The sequence below is a fragment of the Manacus vitellinus genome, unplaced genomic scaffold (genome assembly GCF_001715985.3).
Source record: "Manacus vitellinus isolate BGI_N305 unplaced genomic scaffold, ASM171598v3 scaffold_39_pilon, whole genome shotgun sequence".
In the NCBI taxonomy this organism is placed as follows: domain Eukaryota; kingdom Metazoa; phylum Chordata; class Aves; order Passeriformes; family Pipridae; genus Manacus; species Manacus vitellinus.
Window position 1 is genome coordinate 3,780,574 of NW_021940534.1, and position 19,007 is coordinate 3,799,580.

Sequence of the window (19,007 nt, forward strand, 5' to 3'; positions counted from 1 at the left end):
TTTTATTTTTTATTTTCCTTTTTTCCCCAACCTCTCTCTTCATGTTGGATGAAGGGGATGCTGCATCCCCCTCCTCGGGGCTCGCCGGTCCCTCTGCCGTGGGAAGCGCAGGCCCGGGCCCCACCGCTGCATCCCGCTGGAAGTGTTCTCAGGGAGGGAGCAGGAGTGGGAGCCGAGGCGGGGGATGCAGCACCCTTTGCATCCAACTCTCCGTATCCGGGACCTAGCAGGCCAGAGCTGCTGTCCAGGTGCCTTCTCGCCCTTCCGTCGCCAGCGGGGGCGGCCTTGGGGATGCTGGAGAGATCCAGACGCGGGAGTCCGGTCTGCTGGTGGCATCTAAATAAAACTTGTTGGTGGCTGTACTTTTTCACTCCTTCGTGCCCAGAAAGTGCTACTGGCTGAGAGGTTGAACAGCCGATACTCTCCTCTTTTGGAAATCTGCTGGTCCTCTGAAGTGCCTGTCCTTGGGTGAAATTTGACCATGAAAATTTGACCACGTGCTTTTCAGCTAGTGGAGAAATTCCTAGTTTATGCTTAGTGTTTCTCTCCGTGATGTTTTGTATGCAACCTAAAATCCAGTAATTAAGTAATCCTTTGTATGAAGGTGCTGACAGCAGGATTTTTGTGTGTGTGTGTTTTAAATGAGCAGTCTGAAACAACACTTCGGATGTTATTTTTCATCGTTATGTTGTAGCCTTATTATAAAGAAGCTCGTTCTTTCAGGTTTGCAGAAGGTTGGGGATTATAGAAGTTGATTATTTTGGACTGCAGTTCACTGGCAGCAAAGGGGAGAATCTATGGCTGAATCTGAGGAACAGGATCTCCCAGCAGATGGATGGTTTAGCCCCTTATCGATTGAAATTGAGAGTCAAGTTTTTTGTTGAGCCACATCTTATTTTACAGGAACAGACAAGGTAAGGTAAATATGGTTGTAAGTAGATTTAATGTAACACTTTGTTTTCGATTTCTGTAACTTATGAAAGTGATTGCACAGTGGTTTTATGGTTTTTATCTTCTAGTAATTTTGCTTGACTTTTCTGTGTAGTTTTAAAATCTTAGTGTTGTGTTTTGTTTTGTTTTTTAAATAATTAAACTTATAACATTAAGTATTGTGTAGCTACCAGTAAGTAATGACTGTGGGTAATTTTGTGAGCACTCAGTGCTGGAAGTGGAAGAAACTAAGCTACCAGTAGCAGACTTTTTATATGGTATTTGTGTGTCCGATAGTAACCCCTGTTCTGTGGTGTTACTCTAGGTCATTCTGAACTGCTGGTACAGAAAGGCAGGAAACAATTCCTCCCAGAGAGCAAAAAACTTGCTGAATTCCTTTTTGTCTGGTATTATGTTACAGTAACTTTCAAATAGCTACAGGCCCTTAGAGGCTACAAAAGAAACAGCTGTTTCACTTCTGCTGTGGCCAGTCCTCTTAACTAAATTGTTATACTGTTAGTAAATTAGTTTTCTAAGATTGGTAGTGAATACTCGCTTTTACTCCTTGAGTTTGATTACCACATGAATTGCAGTTGAATTAGCTTTAAAGGAAGCTGTGCATATATGTATTTAGTACAAATAATTTTTCTAGTTAGCTTTTGATAGTACAGTTAGTGTAAATTGGGCCAATTGAAATCTAGTGTGTGTATGATAGTGCCAAACACATTTTTTCACTGCTCACCTTAACTTAGTTCTTTCAGAATCCTAAACTTAATACTTTCAGAATTAAGACCATGAAACCAACATGGTGGTTCTGCACAGAATGTTTGTCTAAGGAGTTTGGTCAGATACTGACAGTCTTATTTGGTGTTTATTTCATAGGAAAAAGGTTTTGAGTAAGAAACATGCATGTATTGCTTTATTTTTTGATCTAATGTGCAGGGTAGAGGCTTTGGGGGAGCAGTGGTTTCAGGTCATCAATCTGCTTGAAATTTTCAGAATGCTATGCTGTTAGACCATCGTTGTCCTGTATAATAGCTTCAGTTAGGCAAATGAAGTCAGGCTAAATTCCAGTTTTAATGTACCTTATTTCAAAAAAATAAATTCTACTATCCATGGCATATCTTTGGGCTCTTTTTGAGTACTTTTCCTTAAAGAAACTTGTCCTCCTATTTAAATATTCTCAGTAAGTATAAATCCAAATAACAAAGGGTTTTTATGTAGAACAAAAGGAGCCACACAACTTCATACCTGATGAGGTGGAAGAGGTTACCCTGAGCATGTCAGATATGCCTCCACTCAGAACGAATCAGGGTAAAAATCTGAGGAAACCCAAAACTGGTGGGTTTATGCTATCATTGATGAATGCTTGCTCAGCTTTACAAGGTTTTTACAGACATCTGTGTTCCTGCCTTCAACACTGTCAATGCGAGACTTGGCAGGTGGTGTAAGTTAATAGAGAGCTTGAACCGATGAAACATGCCCCAAGGGCCTCAGAGACTGGGTTGTGGAGCTAAAATGTAACAGAGCTTGTATACCTATATCAAAGTAGCAGGTATTTCTCGACTGTAAAGATGACTTTGAAAGGATGTAGGTGGGACAAGCTTTCTTTTATGTATTAATTATGACTGTTCTGAAACTAATACTTTTAACAAAAAATTTTAAAATTGAGTCTCAGCCATCAAAAGACCTATATTATAAAAAAATACAAGTTGTACATCAACTTGCAATAATTGCCTTTTAATTGTGTATGCCCAGTAGTCTACAAGTAGCAGACCTAGAATTCCAGTACCTGTGGTTAATGTCTATTCCTGTATTGTTGATACTGAGTTTCAGTAGATTTACTCTTTTTCTACTCAGATCTGCTTGAGGATTTACATACACATGTAACTGAATTCATACTTAGTTTGTGTGTAAGCATGTTTGGTATCAAGGAGAAGATGCAAAACTTGTTAAACCTGTTGCAGAACTTAAAAATCAATAAACATAGAAATGTAAGAATTAGCTGCACAGTTACCGCTGACACCCTGTTTCTTTCCTTTACCTACAAAGTCAGTGGGCTGGCTGAGGAAGAAAGTGATGAGTATCCTTGGTTTCCTTTAGCAGTTGTGTCCACATCTGATGTAAGGGTGGTTTCTGGCAGAGCTGTTGCCTTCTGGTCCTGTGTGTGAAGAACAGTGGGGAAGTCTTCCAGTCTTTTGCTTGCTGCCTCTGATGCGGTTTTTACACATAAATTAGATGCGTGTTGAGACTGCTTTTGAAATCTGGGAAGCTGCAAGTAATTCTAAATTTTGTTGATATGCCTCATCATGATTATAATAGCAAGTGTTATGACTGAGTTGTTACAAGGTCTTTTCTATATACTTTGGAAGCTTTGCCAATCCCAGTTGCACTGCTTCATTAGAGATTCTTGCTGTGCACTTCGATTTAAAACTCAGGTGTATGTTTGTGTGTAGCAATTTATTATTCAGGTTTCTACATGCTGTGAAAGCTGATCTGGCAACTGAACATCAACCTCTGCTTCTGTTATCTTTAGTCAGCCAGTGGAAGATCATAGCCTCATGCATTTTAATCTTCTTATGCAAGGGAGCAGTCTTGTCTCAAAGGCAGAGCGGGTTATAATTGGACCTCTGACCACTATGGCAACAAACCACCTTTAGTTATCATTTCGGGAATTGGGGAATTGCATGGAAAAACTTTCTTACTACACTTTTTTTCCTTCTACAGGGCTAAAAGGAGTTTATTTCTATTCTTTGGATCACAGTATCTAATTTTTTATTTGATTGCCTGGTACTGAATTTCACCACATGATTTCATAGCTTAGAATTGTTTTCAATGGAATGAAAGTGCTGCAAGAATGTCACTCAAATTTAATCTGCTGCTGTCAGAGTTTTACAAACAAGTCTGAAATGTGAACAGTGTGCTGCTATAGAGAAGTTTGAATATCTATGAATTTTCCTTTGAATGGAAAATCACATTGGCTTGAAAAGGACTGCTCTTTGCTTAAAGATACATGTGATAGTCCACGATTGAGATCATAAGCTCTGGCTTGTGTCACGTTTTGGTTTTTTTCACCATTTTCTGGGTTTTTTTGATAGGTCGTGCAACAGCTAGGAAAAAACCTCCTGCTTTTGACTTCTTTTACTGAATGATTTGTGGGTGGTTCACGTATCAACTGTTATGAAGTGTTGAATTGCCGTAAGGAGTTGAGGCTTAGAGAAAGGATTATACTTCACTAATCGGAATTTTCAGGAGACTTTTTGACTGAGGGTGGGTGAGATGCTTGGCAGCCGGTTGCGGGGCACTCCCGGGGGTGCCGGAGCGCTCCTGGGGTTGCAGCTCCGGGTCAGTGACTGGGAATAGCCCCGGCCTGTGGCAGCTCCGGGGTCGGGCGAACCGGTGGCGCCGGCCTGGGCTTCGCACTGCTGTCGCAGGGCAGAAAGCTCTGCGGCTCCGGCCACCAGCATTTTGTGCAAAGAGGATCAGAGGAGTCTTGAAATTTGCATCCACCTTTTAACAGTGGAGTGTTTCCCTAGGCCGTGCAAGAGGCGAATTATGCACAGCACCCGTCCGGAAGGACGGGTTGTTCTAGGTCTGGCAGGATGAAGTCAACCTCGTGGCGATTGCAAAAAAGAAAATTTTTCAAGTGAATGATTTTTTTCGAGCACTGTAAAGTTTACCCAGATGTACATCAAAATGGGCAAAGTTATTTGTCTTGTGTAGTATGACTGAAAATCAAGTATTCATATGTAAGCCACGACAATTTAAAGTAACACATCAAATTCAAGCAAACCACATAGTATTACAAAGCATTCAAAAGAGCTGTACTTTGCCAGCCTTGAAGGTGGTAATTGTTGTTTTGAAGGCTGTTAAAGGGTGTGTGATGTTTGGCAGTATTAGAATTATATTTACAAAGTATTTTGCAGTGTTATCCAGTTGTATTGATGAAGTAGTTGAAATCAAGAACTGGCTTGTAAAATATGTTGAGCGGTCAGATACATACAGTAGGTAGAAAATGAGGAAAACATTCTGTTATCCTATAGCATTGGCTAGCCAGAGCAGCAGTGACATATTTGTTCCAATGCATTAAAAGTCTGTTGTAATAGACAGGGTGAATTTAATGGATCTATTTGTTTAAATCAAAGTTGAATTGCAGTTGGTAACCTTTCACCCACTCTGCTGAGAGCAAATAAGAACAAAGATACTGAACAGCATAATTGTACACTTTGCTTTCTCATGTGGGGTGGCCTTACATCTACTTTTAAAAACAGAATTATATTCTATAGATTTTGAGATCCTTATTAATATATTTTTAGGGAGAACAATTATGCTTCTTGATTTTGATTCCTATAGATAACAGAGTTGTAAATTTACTTCAAAGTAGAAAAGACCCTTAACCTGTGGTAAGTAGTGTCATACCCCGAAGAGGACAGGCAGTTCCTTGGGATATATGCTAAGATTCTTGCCAGTAGTCTAGGAAGAGAATGAGGTCTTTTGGTTATGCTTCTAGTTTAGGAATCATTAGTCATATGCAGATACTTCTTTTGGTAAAGGATTGGGGTTTGTCACTTTTTCTGCTGACAGCTAAGTTGAATACACAGGTACATTTAGGTACCATGAGGTTCAGAGGGGAAGGTAAGACTATTTGAAGTCTTTTGTACTAATGCTGTCACATGTAGAGAACTTGGGCTGCAAGTGCAATGGAAAGTTCTGTTTGTCCTTAAAGCTGCCACTAGTTGTTCAATGTCCCAATATGTCTGGCAGGTGTTAGGATGACTAGGAGTCACAACAATTGATGGGCAAAGTTCAGAGTTGTGAAGATATAAAGATTAAATGAAGCTTTGACAAGAGTAGTAAGAAGCTGCAGAATGTGCTAAGAGAATGTTGGGGCTTGGGGGGTGAGGTAGGACACATACCTCTTGTGTGACTTGAGTTACTTCTCAAATTTATAACAGGTAATATTAATGTATCATGTGTAACTGAAGTGGTGAATGATGCAGAAACAAACAAAAATGTTTAGTTTCTTATATGGTGGACAAACTAAGGCATTTTACCAGCAGTGTTGGAAATGTAACCTTAGAGAACTTAAAAACAGTTCAGTTTTCACAGTTCATTGTTCTAAAGCTTGCTAGATAAAAATTCCACTAAGTATAAAATATTAGTGCTGAAATAATTCCTTGAAAAAATAAATATCCTCTTATTGCATAACCTGACTACTTTTAGAGGTAGGAGAAGCTTTAACAATTTTTTTTATTGTACCTAGAGATTCCAGGAGAGAGAAGGGATGGTAGATTAGGTCACAATCTAATCTACAGAAACTTACATAGATACTTTCTGTGTAACTAATAGAATCTGTAATACAACCAGGTTTTCTACAGACAACCTGTTGGGTCCTTCAGAATTTGCAGAATTAGATAGGGAACTGCCTCAAGGCTTCAAATGCTTTAGTTTTGCTTAACTATATTTAGCAATAAAACCACATTCTTATGCCTTTAAGGATCAAAAAACACTGTTCACTTTTGTGTAAAAAGGAAAAGGCAATCTGCTTTTATAATCATATTCTGGCTAGTGTCATGTTTTGAACCTTTGAACGGGGGGTGATTTTACAAGGGACATTAATATTACTTTGGAGCAGTGCAATCTGAGTATGGTTGGATGGGCTAATCAAATCACTTTTTCAGATGCATAAAATGTGTGCAACCCTTGCTGTCCTGCAATTTCTAGATGTCTTTCCTTCATCAAACACACTTAAGGACTTAAAATGAAAAAAAAAAACAAACCAGCAGCAAATTTGCTGCCTGAACTTCAGGGCAGCTGCTGTTGCAGATCAGTATGACGTCTTTCACTGACTTGTTATGGGTGCAGTTTAGGTTATTTAGGTGCAGACCAGTGACTTTGTGAGATGGACTGTTAAATACAGGTGGTTTTGTCTGTTTTCTCTGACGTAATAAAATAGCTTATCATAGTGTAAACTGGGACATGAATTTGCACAGCTTTAGTTACTTCGCAATAACTGTTGTTTATATGTGCTGCAACTTCGTTTCATTTATCAGAAAAATACAAAGTAGCTGAGTCTCTGTGCGATGTTTTCCCTTGTGTGATATGAGCCAGTTACATGAAGTTACCGCACATTAGCTAATGTGATGCTATTTCACATTTGCCTTAAACTCATTTGTCTTCCTATGCCATTGCTGGCTTTTTAGTAATGGAATGTGACAAGCCATGCATCTGCTGTAGCTGTTTCTGTAATGCATCTGTATTTGCAGGAGCAATATTTTGTTTTTCATCTTCCCTTGTGATGTCATTAAGGTCTTCCCAGCAAGGGAAGAACTAAGAACTCTTGATTTTTCCCTGTGTAGGCAGTGCTGTCATATGCATAAAAAAACCTGAAGCTACAAGCATTTAGGTGTGGTAGTTGTAACTGTGTTTCAGCTAATGAGAATAAAATTGTCAGATCTTTCTTTAAAATACTATATTTGTAATTAGTACTTAGTTAAAACAACTGAAAATCCTATCTTGATATTGTCAGAGGATTGAGTGCATGAGAAGCTGTTTATTTTATGAAGTGCTGCAACTTTGATTGGAGTCAGGGAAATGCCTACTATTTGAATTTATTTTGGCCATAGTGTTTTAGTAATTTATCAAATACTTTGGGTTTATGGACTAAGCCCCAAAAGGAGTCTGTACAACCCAAGTATTTTACAAGGCCACAGAGATGTGTTTCTGCAGCCCAGGCTGAAAGAGCTATGAATCAGCAAGGTAGGAGAAAGGGATTGGAGCAGAAGTTTGAGGTTTGCTTGGAAAAAAGAGCCCTAACAAGGAATAACCTGCTAACAGTGGAGACAGCACTACTGCCTGAAGTTCTGGTCCTCTTGCCACCTAAACTTGTATCCTGCACAGCATGAGGATATTGGCTTGCACCAGACCCCCCCCTAGCACTGCTGAAGAACCCTTGATGTCTAGACAAGATCAAGAACCCCTGATGTCTAGACATCAGAGCAATGCAATTAAGCACTTGTGTCACAACTGCAGTGATACTCTAGCATGCCTCAAATAGCTTGCAAAGGGAGGTGTTGGAGCTGTGACTTGTTGCAGGAAATGGATTGTAGGGCAACTTAGGGGATAATGGGGCATCTTTTGGGCTGCTATCTTCTTGGTTGCAACATTTACCATGGTAGAGCTAAGAATGAATGAACATGAATTTTGCAAGTTCTGTAATTGCTCATAGTGCTGAAAAAAGAATTTTAGAATGCTGCAACAGAATATATGTAAGATATCATCTAATTCCCCTTGGAAGGAAAGCTAATCATTTACTAGCATCTTCAGCATCAGTGATGAGTGACTCAGTACAGCTTTTCTTAAAAGTAGATCACAATTAATTTTAGAGAAGTAAATGTCCTGTTCTGGTGGAAGCCAAGACACATCACTGTGGGTGCTAGGCTTCATTTATAGAAATAGTTTTTTAGTGATTCGTAACTGTGATATGTAATTCTGCGTCTGGTTTCCATAAATATGTGGAGTCTTAAGAACAAATGGTAAGACATTTATATTTTGTCCCCTGAGGGGAGAAAAGGGTGATTCTGTAGAATTTAAAGTAGCCTATAGGGGAAACTAACACTCTGCTGTTAATGTTGGTGGAAGTGTTCATTTGTCTGTTAACTGACTTATTAGACAGTTAAGAGCAACATTGTGAATTCTCAGCAAATTGTTGAATCTGCCTTGGCCCCAGGTGTAAAGGTTGGTGTGACAAATACTTACACAGAAGATGTTTTTGTATTTTGTTCCACAATGCCTTTTCAGGTGTCTCAAGTTGTTCTGTTAATCATGTCTCATCTTCCCTTAAATGTAGTGGCAAAGGCATTTCCACTGTGTAGAGAAAGTATGGCTTCTCCTGTTGCATGACAGAAGTGTGTATGCTATTTGAGCTGTTCTTCCCAAATTTGCTTTTGTGAACTGCAGGATAACTTGTAAATGGCAACCAAAAATTTAAACATAGGAAACTAATTCAAATATTTCATTGATATTTTGTTCACTATATTGAAATGACTAAGTGGCATTAGGAGTTAAAGCAGTCCTCATTCTTAAGAACATGATTAAAATGCTCATTTCTTTTAGTAGTACTTTTAGATAAATACCATCTTCAGTTGTGTAGCCTTGTGTTTAAGGGTAAGTGAATAATAAGATGGAGACCTTTTTCTTTCAGTTGTGCCAGACTTCCTCTACTTGGTACAATCATCACAAATTCTTGATTACCAAACTAAAGGTTCCCAAATATATCTAATATGTTATTTGATATGTCTTGATTACAAACATCATCTAACAGTTTGTGTAAGCAAATGTTTCTGATTCCATTGCAGGCATATGTTTTTCTTGCATATAAAAGAAGATCTTCTCTCTGGTAATCTTCAGTGTTCTTCAGAGCATGCAATTGAACTTAGTGCTTTGTTGGCACAGATGAAGTTTGGAGATTATAACCAGAACACTGCCAAGTACAATTATGAAGAGTTGTGTGCAAAAGAGCTCACCACTACCATTTTGGAGAGGTAAAAAGAGCACAGTGATACAGACTCCTTTTTGGAGATCAACAGCAGAAGATTTTATGCCCTTAATTACTGGTGCTATAGCATAAAACAATTTAGATAGTTTTGGAGATCAAAATATAACCTGAATTTGATGTTCTGATTTCAATTAATTTTTAAGCTCAATTACAAGGGGTTTTTTCTTCTTTTGTGAAAAGGAAAAGCTACACAAACTCTAGTACTTGGGGAAACACAGGTATCGAAGCACCTGGAGCAGGGTGAATAAATTTTAAATATGTCTTAGACCTACACTGGTAAATGAAAGTAGCAAGAAATTATCTAGCTTAGTACCTGTTACTCTGAGATGTGAACAAAATTCTCTGGTACCTTCCATAGCTCAGTTCCTGACTATCAGGAAACTTTGTGTTCTAGTTGTGTGTAGTTCTTTTTAGTTATGAACTTAGTGGTGGTTTGGGGAAATATGTTGGGGGTTGTGGTGTTCATTGGAAAGCCTTGATTACATGTAGCTCTTCCATTTCTAAGGCATTCTCAGGATGTTTTGATAATTCTCAACTATTTCCAGTTCACAATTACTGGAAATCTATAGGCAGCTAAAGCAGGTCAGGAGCATTTAATAATCTGTTCAACTAGGTCATCTAAAAACCCATGTTAAAGCAAGCTGCTGACAGTAAAAGCACATATTTGAGTTATTTCACCTATTCTTAATCTTTTTATCAACAGCATTATTGCAAAGCACAAAGAGCTAGAAGGTCTAAGTCAAGCATCTGCTGAATACCAGATTCTACAGATTGTTACAACACTGGAGAACTATGGGGTAGAGTGGCACTCAGTGAGAGATAGTGAAGGGCAAAAACTGCTTATTGGTGTTGGACCTGAAGGCATATCCATCTGTAAAGATGACTTAAGTCCAATCAACAGGTATGTGTTTTGTGGAACCAGTTGCATGATCAGTTTTGCAGAAGTACTGAGCATGCCTATAGTTTTACAGAAATACACAACTGCTCTGAATTACTAAAAGTGGCTATTGGGATGTAGGGTCTGAGGACACTACCTGCTTATAATCAAGATAACAAGTGGCCTTAACACTCTTGATTTTTGTGTATTTTTGAGGCAGCATCTACAATCCAGCATTACTGACAATAGAAATCATTGTAACTTCTGATAAAAGTGCAATGTAGTAGTTTGTGGAATATGCCCTTATCCTTACCAACTAAATAACCTTTCTTTTTTTTTAATGTTAATTTATAGGATTGCTTATCCTGTTGTTCAAATGGCAACTCAGTCTGGGAAGAATGTATATCTGACTGTTACCAAGGAGTCTGGTAATAGTGTAGTTCTCTTGTTTAAGATGATCAGTACAAGAGCAGCAAGTGGGCTCTACAGAGCAATTACAGAGACACATGCATTTTACAGGTCAGTATTGCCACTAGAGTCATCTGTGGCTACTGCTCTTCTCCAGTGTTGGAACTAAGTGCTTAAAGAGCCAGTGGTCTGACTGCACTTTGGAAATACTCTGCAAAATTTCATTGTCTTTCCTCTTAAGTCCAGAAGCTGAACAGGTTTTTCTGTTTTGTGGGAAAGTAAGCAAGAAAAGTAAGCAAAATTTTTCCACTACGAATAACAGCACTTGGGTATATAAACTTTTTATGTTCCTTGATACTTCATAAACAGTACATACAGTGTTTTGTCCCTATGTAAGAGGGAGAATGAGAGCAATGGAGAAGATCCTTTTTATTCAGAATATGTAGATCCTTTATTTGGCTCCTCCATTTAAGTTATCTGTATGCCACCTTCCCATCCCATGTATTTAAATCTTCTTACAGTTCCTCTGTCCTTGCTCACATGCCCAGGATTTTGTTTCATGACAGTTGTATCCTATTGTTCTTTGAGGCAGAGGTGCTATATTCATTTGTTAATGCTGATTTTTGGAAACCCCTTTCATTCTTACTGTGATGTCCAACACTGATCAGTAGAACTGGCTGTCAAAGACACTTAGCAGTGTTTTCTTAAAATTAACTACCACATATCAGTTTCAGCTACTTCTTGATCTGTGTCTCTGCTTTAACTTCTGCTGTCCTTCACAGTTTCTGATTTTAATTTAAGCAGAGTTTTAGTTTGGCAATAGCACTTGGCCATAAGCTTAGATCTTGGACCTTAGGCCCTGTGAGGCTGTAGTCCTTCTGTTCTGTTTGTTTTCTTTCCTGTGTTGCCTAGAGAAGTGATATGCCTTAATAGGCTTCTGCAGATTCAACTGTATAACTGAAGTATGTGACAGGCATGGTTGGAGTAGCTGAAAATACTCAGTGGCAAATACATATGCCTTAATTTAATTCTCTACACTGCATTCACACTGGTTCTCTTCAGAATAATATAATACTAGTATGTAAACTACTGGGTGGAGATTTGGTTGAAAATATTACTTGACTCCATGAGAACCTCTCTAAAGAAAGGTGTTATGCCAAAGACTCTTAACTGGAATTTTTTAAGGCAGTGTTTGAAAATTGCCATGTAAAGAGGTATTGCTAAGCTGAAGTGTGGATTAAGTGTTTTGCTGTTTATGTTAGCGTAATACCTTAAGTTCCTTCCATGGACTTGACTCATTTTACCAGACATTTCACATCTTGAAGATGTGAAGTATCTCCCACATTTTCATTTTGCCCTTTTCAAAGTAGAGTTGTCATGCAAACAGCATTCAAGAGCTTAAATGTTACCTCTGACTGTTCTATTTGCTTCAATTTCATTGCTGTTACTTAAACTTGGGTAAAAATTACTGTATGGATAGCTTTATTGGTATTAACTAATCAATTTTGGATTTGTCTCATTGCTTTATAGGTGTGACACTGTCACCAGTGCTGTCATGATGCAGTATAGTCGAGACTTAAAGGGTCACCTAGCATCTCTTTTTCTGAATGAAAACATAAATCTTGGTAAAAAGTACGTCTTTGACATTAAAAGAACATCAAAAGAAGTTTATGATCATGCAAGGCGAGCTCTTTATAATGCTGGCATTGTGGATCTTGTTTCAAGAAGTGACCAAACCCCACCAAGTTCCCCCCTTAAGTCTTCAGAAAGCAGCATGAACTGTGACAACTGTGAGGGTCTCAGCTGCCAACAAACAAAAGCCCTGCAAGAGAAGCTGCGGAAGCTGAAGGAGTCCATGCTTTGTATGGTATGTTGTGAAGAGGAGATCAATTCAACCTTTTGTCCCTGTGGCCACACAGTTTGCTGCAAGTCCTGTGCTTCCCAGTTACAGGTAAATGCAATGTCATTAAGTTATGAGTTACCAAGTTATGTGGAAGGTTTGGGGTTTTGTATATTTAATGACCGTGGATTAATATGTTCATGTTGATGTTCTAGTAAAACTTATTTTTAAAATTTAGTTTGTGGTAAGCTGGTTTCAAAGAACATTATGTGTGGATGATGTGCTGACATAATTTGCAGTGAGGCTAAGAATGAGCTGCATGCTTCTCACAATACCCAGTCTTAAATATGGGATGGTGGAAAGTACTGTTATTGTGTACATGGAGGGAAGTCTCCAGTAAGTGCAGAGACTCAAAATATGAAGTAAACTAACTTCCTAATGTTCTTCCTTTCCAGTCATGTCCTGTTTGCAGATCCCATGTAGAGCATGTCCAGCATGTGTACTTGCCAACCCACACCAGTCTTCTCAATCTGACTGTGATATGATCTACGTATACACTTTAAACCCATCATGTACTCTTTAAACTGCACTAATACGAAATGCAACCATTGATTGTGAAGAAGGCAATCACTGGCACCTATCCACGATCAAAAGCAAAAATACTACATTTTTTAACATAAACATTCTTCGTTCAGCATGTCCAAAATGATTTGGGACATCTTCTGAGAGCAGAAGTGTAATTGATTCACCTTACTTAAAAGGAGAATGATGCATAAGTTTGTAGCACGGCAGTGTTGCCACAAAGATAGGTAACCCTGGAGAAATGTGGTGTACACATACAGATGTACCCAGTGAAAGCAATGCAGCCTTTTCTTTTATACGCTCTAAATCCTTTTAGTCACACTGTTTGTTTTGATAGTAAGACTAGCTTTTACAAATACCAGTTTAGTATGGCTCATAGCTTCAGCTTTTAGTAAACTGCTTTAAAGAGGAGAGAACTTTTTTAAAAAGTCAGTTCTTAAACTGAAGTTATAGGGCTTCATCAAGTAGCTGTGTTTAACTCAGAATTCTATTAAATAGAAAACAATTCTGAGAGAATAGCTTTGGAAAGGTGGGACAAGTTTGTTAATCTCCAAGTCTTGAGGGTGGATCAGGAAAGTTTTGTGGTTGGCAGCATCATGTGGAAGCACTGTTGTGGGACTTCATTCACAGCTCTCAGTGAGCAGGGTACTCCTAGGTTTCCCACATCCAATTTAGCTGGTGGTCTCAGGAGCTTCAGTCAGCTGCCCTTCAAGTTTGCTTTATTTTTGGAGACTGATTTTAAACTATGTACCATTAATTTTTAAAATAAGGGTTGTGTATAATTTTAAATGCTTTCTTCAGTTAGCATCTTTATGGGATAGGTCATTTTCTGCTAAAATGTTTTTAATTTCCACCCCCCTTACTTGGGCATTTTGGGCTCTGGTTTCCTAGTGTCTTCTCCAGGGTACAGAGGGAACTGGAGACCATGTTTGGGTGCAATACTGGCTTAAGCAAAGCTAGAAAACTACACTGTCACTTTACTGAAATTTTCTGACTATACTTTTCATATTGCCTTAATGTAGCAGTAATGTGTGTTTATGCATCTGTTTCTTTGCACAGACATTTTGTCAAAATATTAAAACTCTACTTTTTTATGACACATTAGCATATAAACCTTACTCTAAGAGGGTATTTATTTTTTCACTTTGTAAAGAAAATTTTGTTTCCTCATGAAGCAAAAGCTTTGTCCTATATCGTAGGCAGCTTCTGTCTTTTTTATATTCAGATTAATAAAGGACTATAAAAATCTACTTTGTGTTATTGCTAAGACTGATTTTGTTCTGAAATACATCTGAGGTGTTACTGAACTGAAAACGCAGCATAAAGTATTTTCATGTTTACAGTCTTTAATGTTATGTTCTAAGAGTGTAATGAAGCTTCCTTAGGTATGTGCCAGGGAGGGAAGAAAATTAGCCTGGTATAACCAAGTTTGTTCAGGCAGCGAACTTTAAGACAGCTGACATATTCCAACTGTGACATAGCCTTCAGAATTGATTTTGTGAAGAACTTTCCTACAGTAAACTGCCCCAAATACATGGGGTATATTCCAGTGGTCTGAGAGAGAAAGGAAAGTATGCAGCTTGAGACTAGAGAGTTGGCGTTTCAGCAGTCTTTTCTAGGAATTTCTTAATTACAGATGTGCTGGTGTCTTTTCTTGACTGGAGCTATTCAGATTTGCTAATTTATGACTCTTACTTTCACATTATTGAAGAGATGGTGCTTGAACACTTCCCAGGTGGTGCCCTATCATTGGCAAGGAAGGAATGGGTATGCAAGTGTGTTCAGAGAAGACCATATCCGGCTCCTCTGCCAGCATACAACAGTGCTTGAGCAAACCTTCCTTGCATCCCAAGATTACAACCAAATTATGTTAGTAACATCTAATCCATTATCTTATTGCAGCTGGCTGAAATGGATTGTAAATCAATCTAAATAGATGTTAATACAGGCATCTGATTTAAAGCATGCAACATGATCAAGCTGTTAAAATAGGCAAGCATGAACTACAGGTCCTTTTAATTAAATAGGCTGTGTAATGAGACATCCTTAATAAAAATAATTCCAGTAGTTAGAACTCTAATCAGGGTGGGGCTTGAGATAGGTTATATGGCATTGGTGGAATTTGGGCAGAGTCTTTGACTTCTGCAAACAATATTCTGTTTAATCTTGAAAAGCTATACAGGAGATCAGACACACCAGTGAGGTATGAGTCCAGGCAAGAGCCTGGCTGGTGTGGGTTGTGCCTGAGGCTGCTGGGAACCTGGTTCTGTATTGGCAAAGGACAGCATGGAACATGAGTGAAGCTGATATATTTTTCCAGTTAGGAGGGGTGAGATCAGTATGCTTCCCGAGCAGTGTGGGTTCTTTTGTTGTTTTTGTTTGTTTGTTTGTTTTTAATGAAATGCTGTTACCCGTTCTGAGAACTGAGAGCAGATCATCTCTTCCAAGTGTTACAAATAACCAAAAGCCTCGCTTGGTTTATATGTGAGAAGAAATGGGATGCAAAACAATGTAAGAATTGCTTTGATTTGTTCACAGGCAGCTTTCTTCCAAAGCATGATCAACTACATTTCAAACAATGCTATGCTAGAAAAGTTTTGCTTAACCATCCAAAACTGCTGTGATATATATTGCTCAATGTTTGCAGGTCTAGTGCACTTTATTACACGAAGTACTATGGCTGATACATGTGAGCTGCCAAGTGCTATGAAGAGTGTAAAAGAAACAATAGAAAATCTTGAACACCGCATGCTACGTAGCCATACTGCAGAAAAGGCCTTGTTTGCTGAAGTGCTGTTCTTTCTCCTAAGATGTTTTGTCTGAATATTGTAATGGATGGCAGTGGGAAAACTCCCACACTAGAAAATAACAGAACAGTTTGTGAGAACAACTGGAGTTCATGTCCTTTACACTTCTTCCTCAGGAGCGGAAAGATTGATCACAAAGCTTCGTTTGGCACTTGTACTGATATCTGCTGCCCAAAGCTGATACAACTTGGCAAGAAAACTCATAGAAAATTCAGTTTTCATTTATCTTCAGAGTTGCTGTAATCCCATCGTGTGTGTCACTTTAAAAGGCTATAGTCTCAAGCTTCTGCCACAAGTGTGCCTAAATGAGAAAAACTCACCTTCAGAGAGAACATGACTTGCTAGGTCAATTCAAGAGCCAGAGCCCTGTTAGTGATTTGCACTTCTGGGGGTAGAACAGCATTCAAAAGCATCCCTGTGGGGGAGAGGGCTGTGTGTAGGGGAACTGTTGAAGATATAGTCTACTAAAGGACTGTCATGCTTAAGTATTATTAATAAGTAAGACAGGGCTTAGAACTCTCAGACTTCCATGGTATCTGCCTGGCTTTCATCTTCCCCTTGCTGCATCAAGGTCTCTGTTTATGGAGGGCTCAACCAGCAAGGGGCTTCAAAGGTGTCACGTTGAGATGTTCCAAGCTACAGCTGTTATAAAGGCACAGCTCTATCCTCCAGCATATAGTCGCTCATTTCAAGATGCATATGAATGTTCAAACACCAAAGAACTGTAGAATGAAGGCTTCTGTATTTTTAAATTATTTTGATAAAGTGCCATAAAAGCATGTACACAGCAGCATTCATATATTTTGAGATTTATTTCCTTGCTAAATCAGCACTGTTGTTGTGTTCCTAGGAGAATGCCCTTGGGGGAAAATTCTCATCCCTCAGCCTACGCTATTTCACTTCACAGCAGCATACTGGCATGTTGATCAAAGATGGGGAAAATTACAGCTCAGATTTCCTGTATACAGTTTTAAACAACAAACTCCATGGAGTGTGAAAATTATGAATTGACAAATTTTAGTTTCAGTAATGCCTGGTCAAATATCCTTCTGGAATCCCCCACCCCATTTTCACTGAGAGCATGCTGTAGTGCCAGGCGAGTGCTTTGATCACCTCTGTGCCCTCAGATTCAGCCAGCTGGAGCCTATTAAAACAGAAAATAGCAACTGGAAAATGAGTTTAAAAGTAAGAAATTTTAGTAAAATTATGGAGGTGAAAAAAACACGACCAGGGCACACTGACAGAAGAAAGGTGGACTATCCACAGCAGGGCCCGAGCACCATTTTGCTGAAAGAGCCTGGGTGGAGGGGTCCAGGGCTGGGGCTACCCCTGGGATAGGTGGCCTGGCAGGAGTGCCACTGACCCTTAGCAAGAAGGCTGGGTGGGATGCAGTCTGGGAGAAGCAGGACAGGAGCAGGCAGGATACAAGGCATGCCAGGGCAGGCAAGCTACTGCCAGGCCAATAACTCCCCAGGGAAACTCCCACTGGAGCATTCTCCAGCCAAACCTCCCTGTCTTCAAGGAGCCCTGAGCATCACATGACTTCCACGGCTGGAACCACATAGTTCAACACGACCTGCAACAGCACTGGGTGATAAAAGCTATCATGTTTTCTTGGTCTTCTAGTTTCCTGCAAAGGGTGGTGTAAGCTAGGAACAGGTACCAGGAGTAATGTTGACGAGAGGCTCTCAGAGCCCCAGCTAAAGGAAGCACTGGTTGGTGCAGTAGTAGGAAAACACAAACTGTGACAACTGTGGAAATTGTGAATCTCTCCATGTGAGAGAGGGACCCAAGGGATCCAAAAGAGTGCATAGGGCTGGGGATGCCCTGTCCTCAGGCATGGTAATCAGGGTTCAGTGTGACCTCTGGTTCCTGCCAGGATGGGGGACAGTGGTGAACTTTCAAAACACCCATGTTTATGCCAAGTTCCTGAAAGAAAAAGGTCAAGCAAACATACCATACCAGCTTTCCCAGAATTTAACAACAAGTCACGTGCTGATTTCTCATCAACTAAAATGCAGAATTCTTTTCAGCTGCTTGGAGGCTGGGGGAGGGTGAGACATGGGTGGGAGGGGAATCAATCTGCTCCTGAAAGCTCATGCCTTTCTTTGCCTTCACTTTGACCCTCTCCTAAATGACCTGATTTAGCCTGTCCACTATTTTTCGACCATTCCTTGTTCCTGAAGACTTCCTCCACCAGTGATTTCTGGAATCCAGGTTCTGAAGCCAACCTTTCTTCTTCTAGCAGCTGTCCACATAAACTCTGCCCAAGGAAGCAGTCTGTGACTTTATTTGGCCGACCCCATCCAGTAATAATCACATACACCTCACCCCCACCTCTTTCTGGGCCTTGTCAGGAGTACAAAGGGCACCATCTCCAGCAAGAAGAAAAAAATCAGTATAAATTAATCTTTCCACTTACCATTGGGGTACCTAAACAAAATTGTTTGTCTATAGCTACCCTCTCAGTCACTTAGTGGTTACAATGAGAATAACTAGGGGGGGGTGTGTATGACGGTGTTTGCCAGCTCTGTTTTATCCAGTAGCAGTCTACCTTCCCTGCTTCTTCAAAGCAAACCAATGCAGGTAATGAGAGCCAGTTACATGGCAACTTTTTACATGAAAAGGCTTGCCAGAGCCAGATCTTCCTCTTTCCTGCCAGAAAGCTGTTTGTCTGAGGAATCCATGCATCTGGCACCAAATTCCAATCATAGCACTACAACTGCGGGAATTACAGAGACATTGGCACCTCATCTGAAGAGACAGTATTTGTTTTCCTTGTTTAGAACTATAAATAGTCAATAGAGGACTCTCATTCAAGCAGTATTGATGATTGAAATAAACCAGACACCGCCACAGCCAAAAATCGGACTTGTGCTTCAAAGCCAAACTAACTTGCTTCAGAAGCGAAGTTCCAAAAGGGCCTTGCAAAAAGCACACTCCCAGCAAGCATATTGGCCCTGAAGGTACACTGACACACCAGGTATCCCTGTTTGACCTTATAAC

The 19,007-nt window shown here is 39.6% G+C and overlaps 1 protein-coding gene across 2 annotated transcripts; it reads left to right on the forward strand.

Annotated features, from left to right (window-relative positions):
- The first annotated feature begins 6 nt into the window (after positions 1-6).
- On the forward strand, positions 7-14,444 carry MYLIP (myosin regulatory light chain interacting protein). Of its 2 annotated transcripts, XM_018077693.2 has the most exons (7): positions 7-248; positions 724-914; positions 9,288-9,473; positions 10,191-10,388; positions 10,719-10,883; positions 12,303-12,723; positions 13,068-14,444. In XM_018077693.2, exons 2-7 carry the CDS (start codon positions 832-834, stop codon positions 13,155-13,157), a joined length of 1,143 nt encoding a protein of 380 aa, XP_017933182.1. In that variant the 5' UTR covers positions 7-248; positions 724-831; the 3' UTR covers positions 13,158-14,444. The 2 variants fall into 2 exon arrangements, with proteins under 2 accessions (XP_017933182.1, XP_008920526.1); XM_008922278.2 differs by lacking the exon at positions 7-248 and having other exon boundaries at positions 282-914.
- The last annotated feature ends 4,563 nt before the right edge of the window (positions 14,445-19,007 follow it).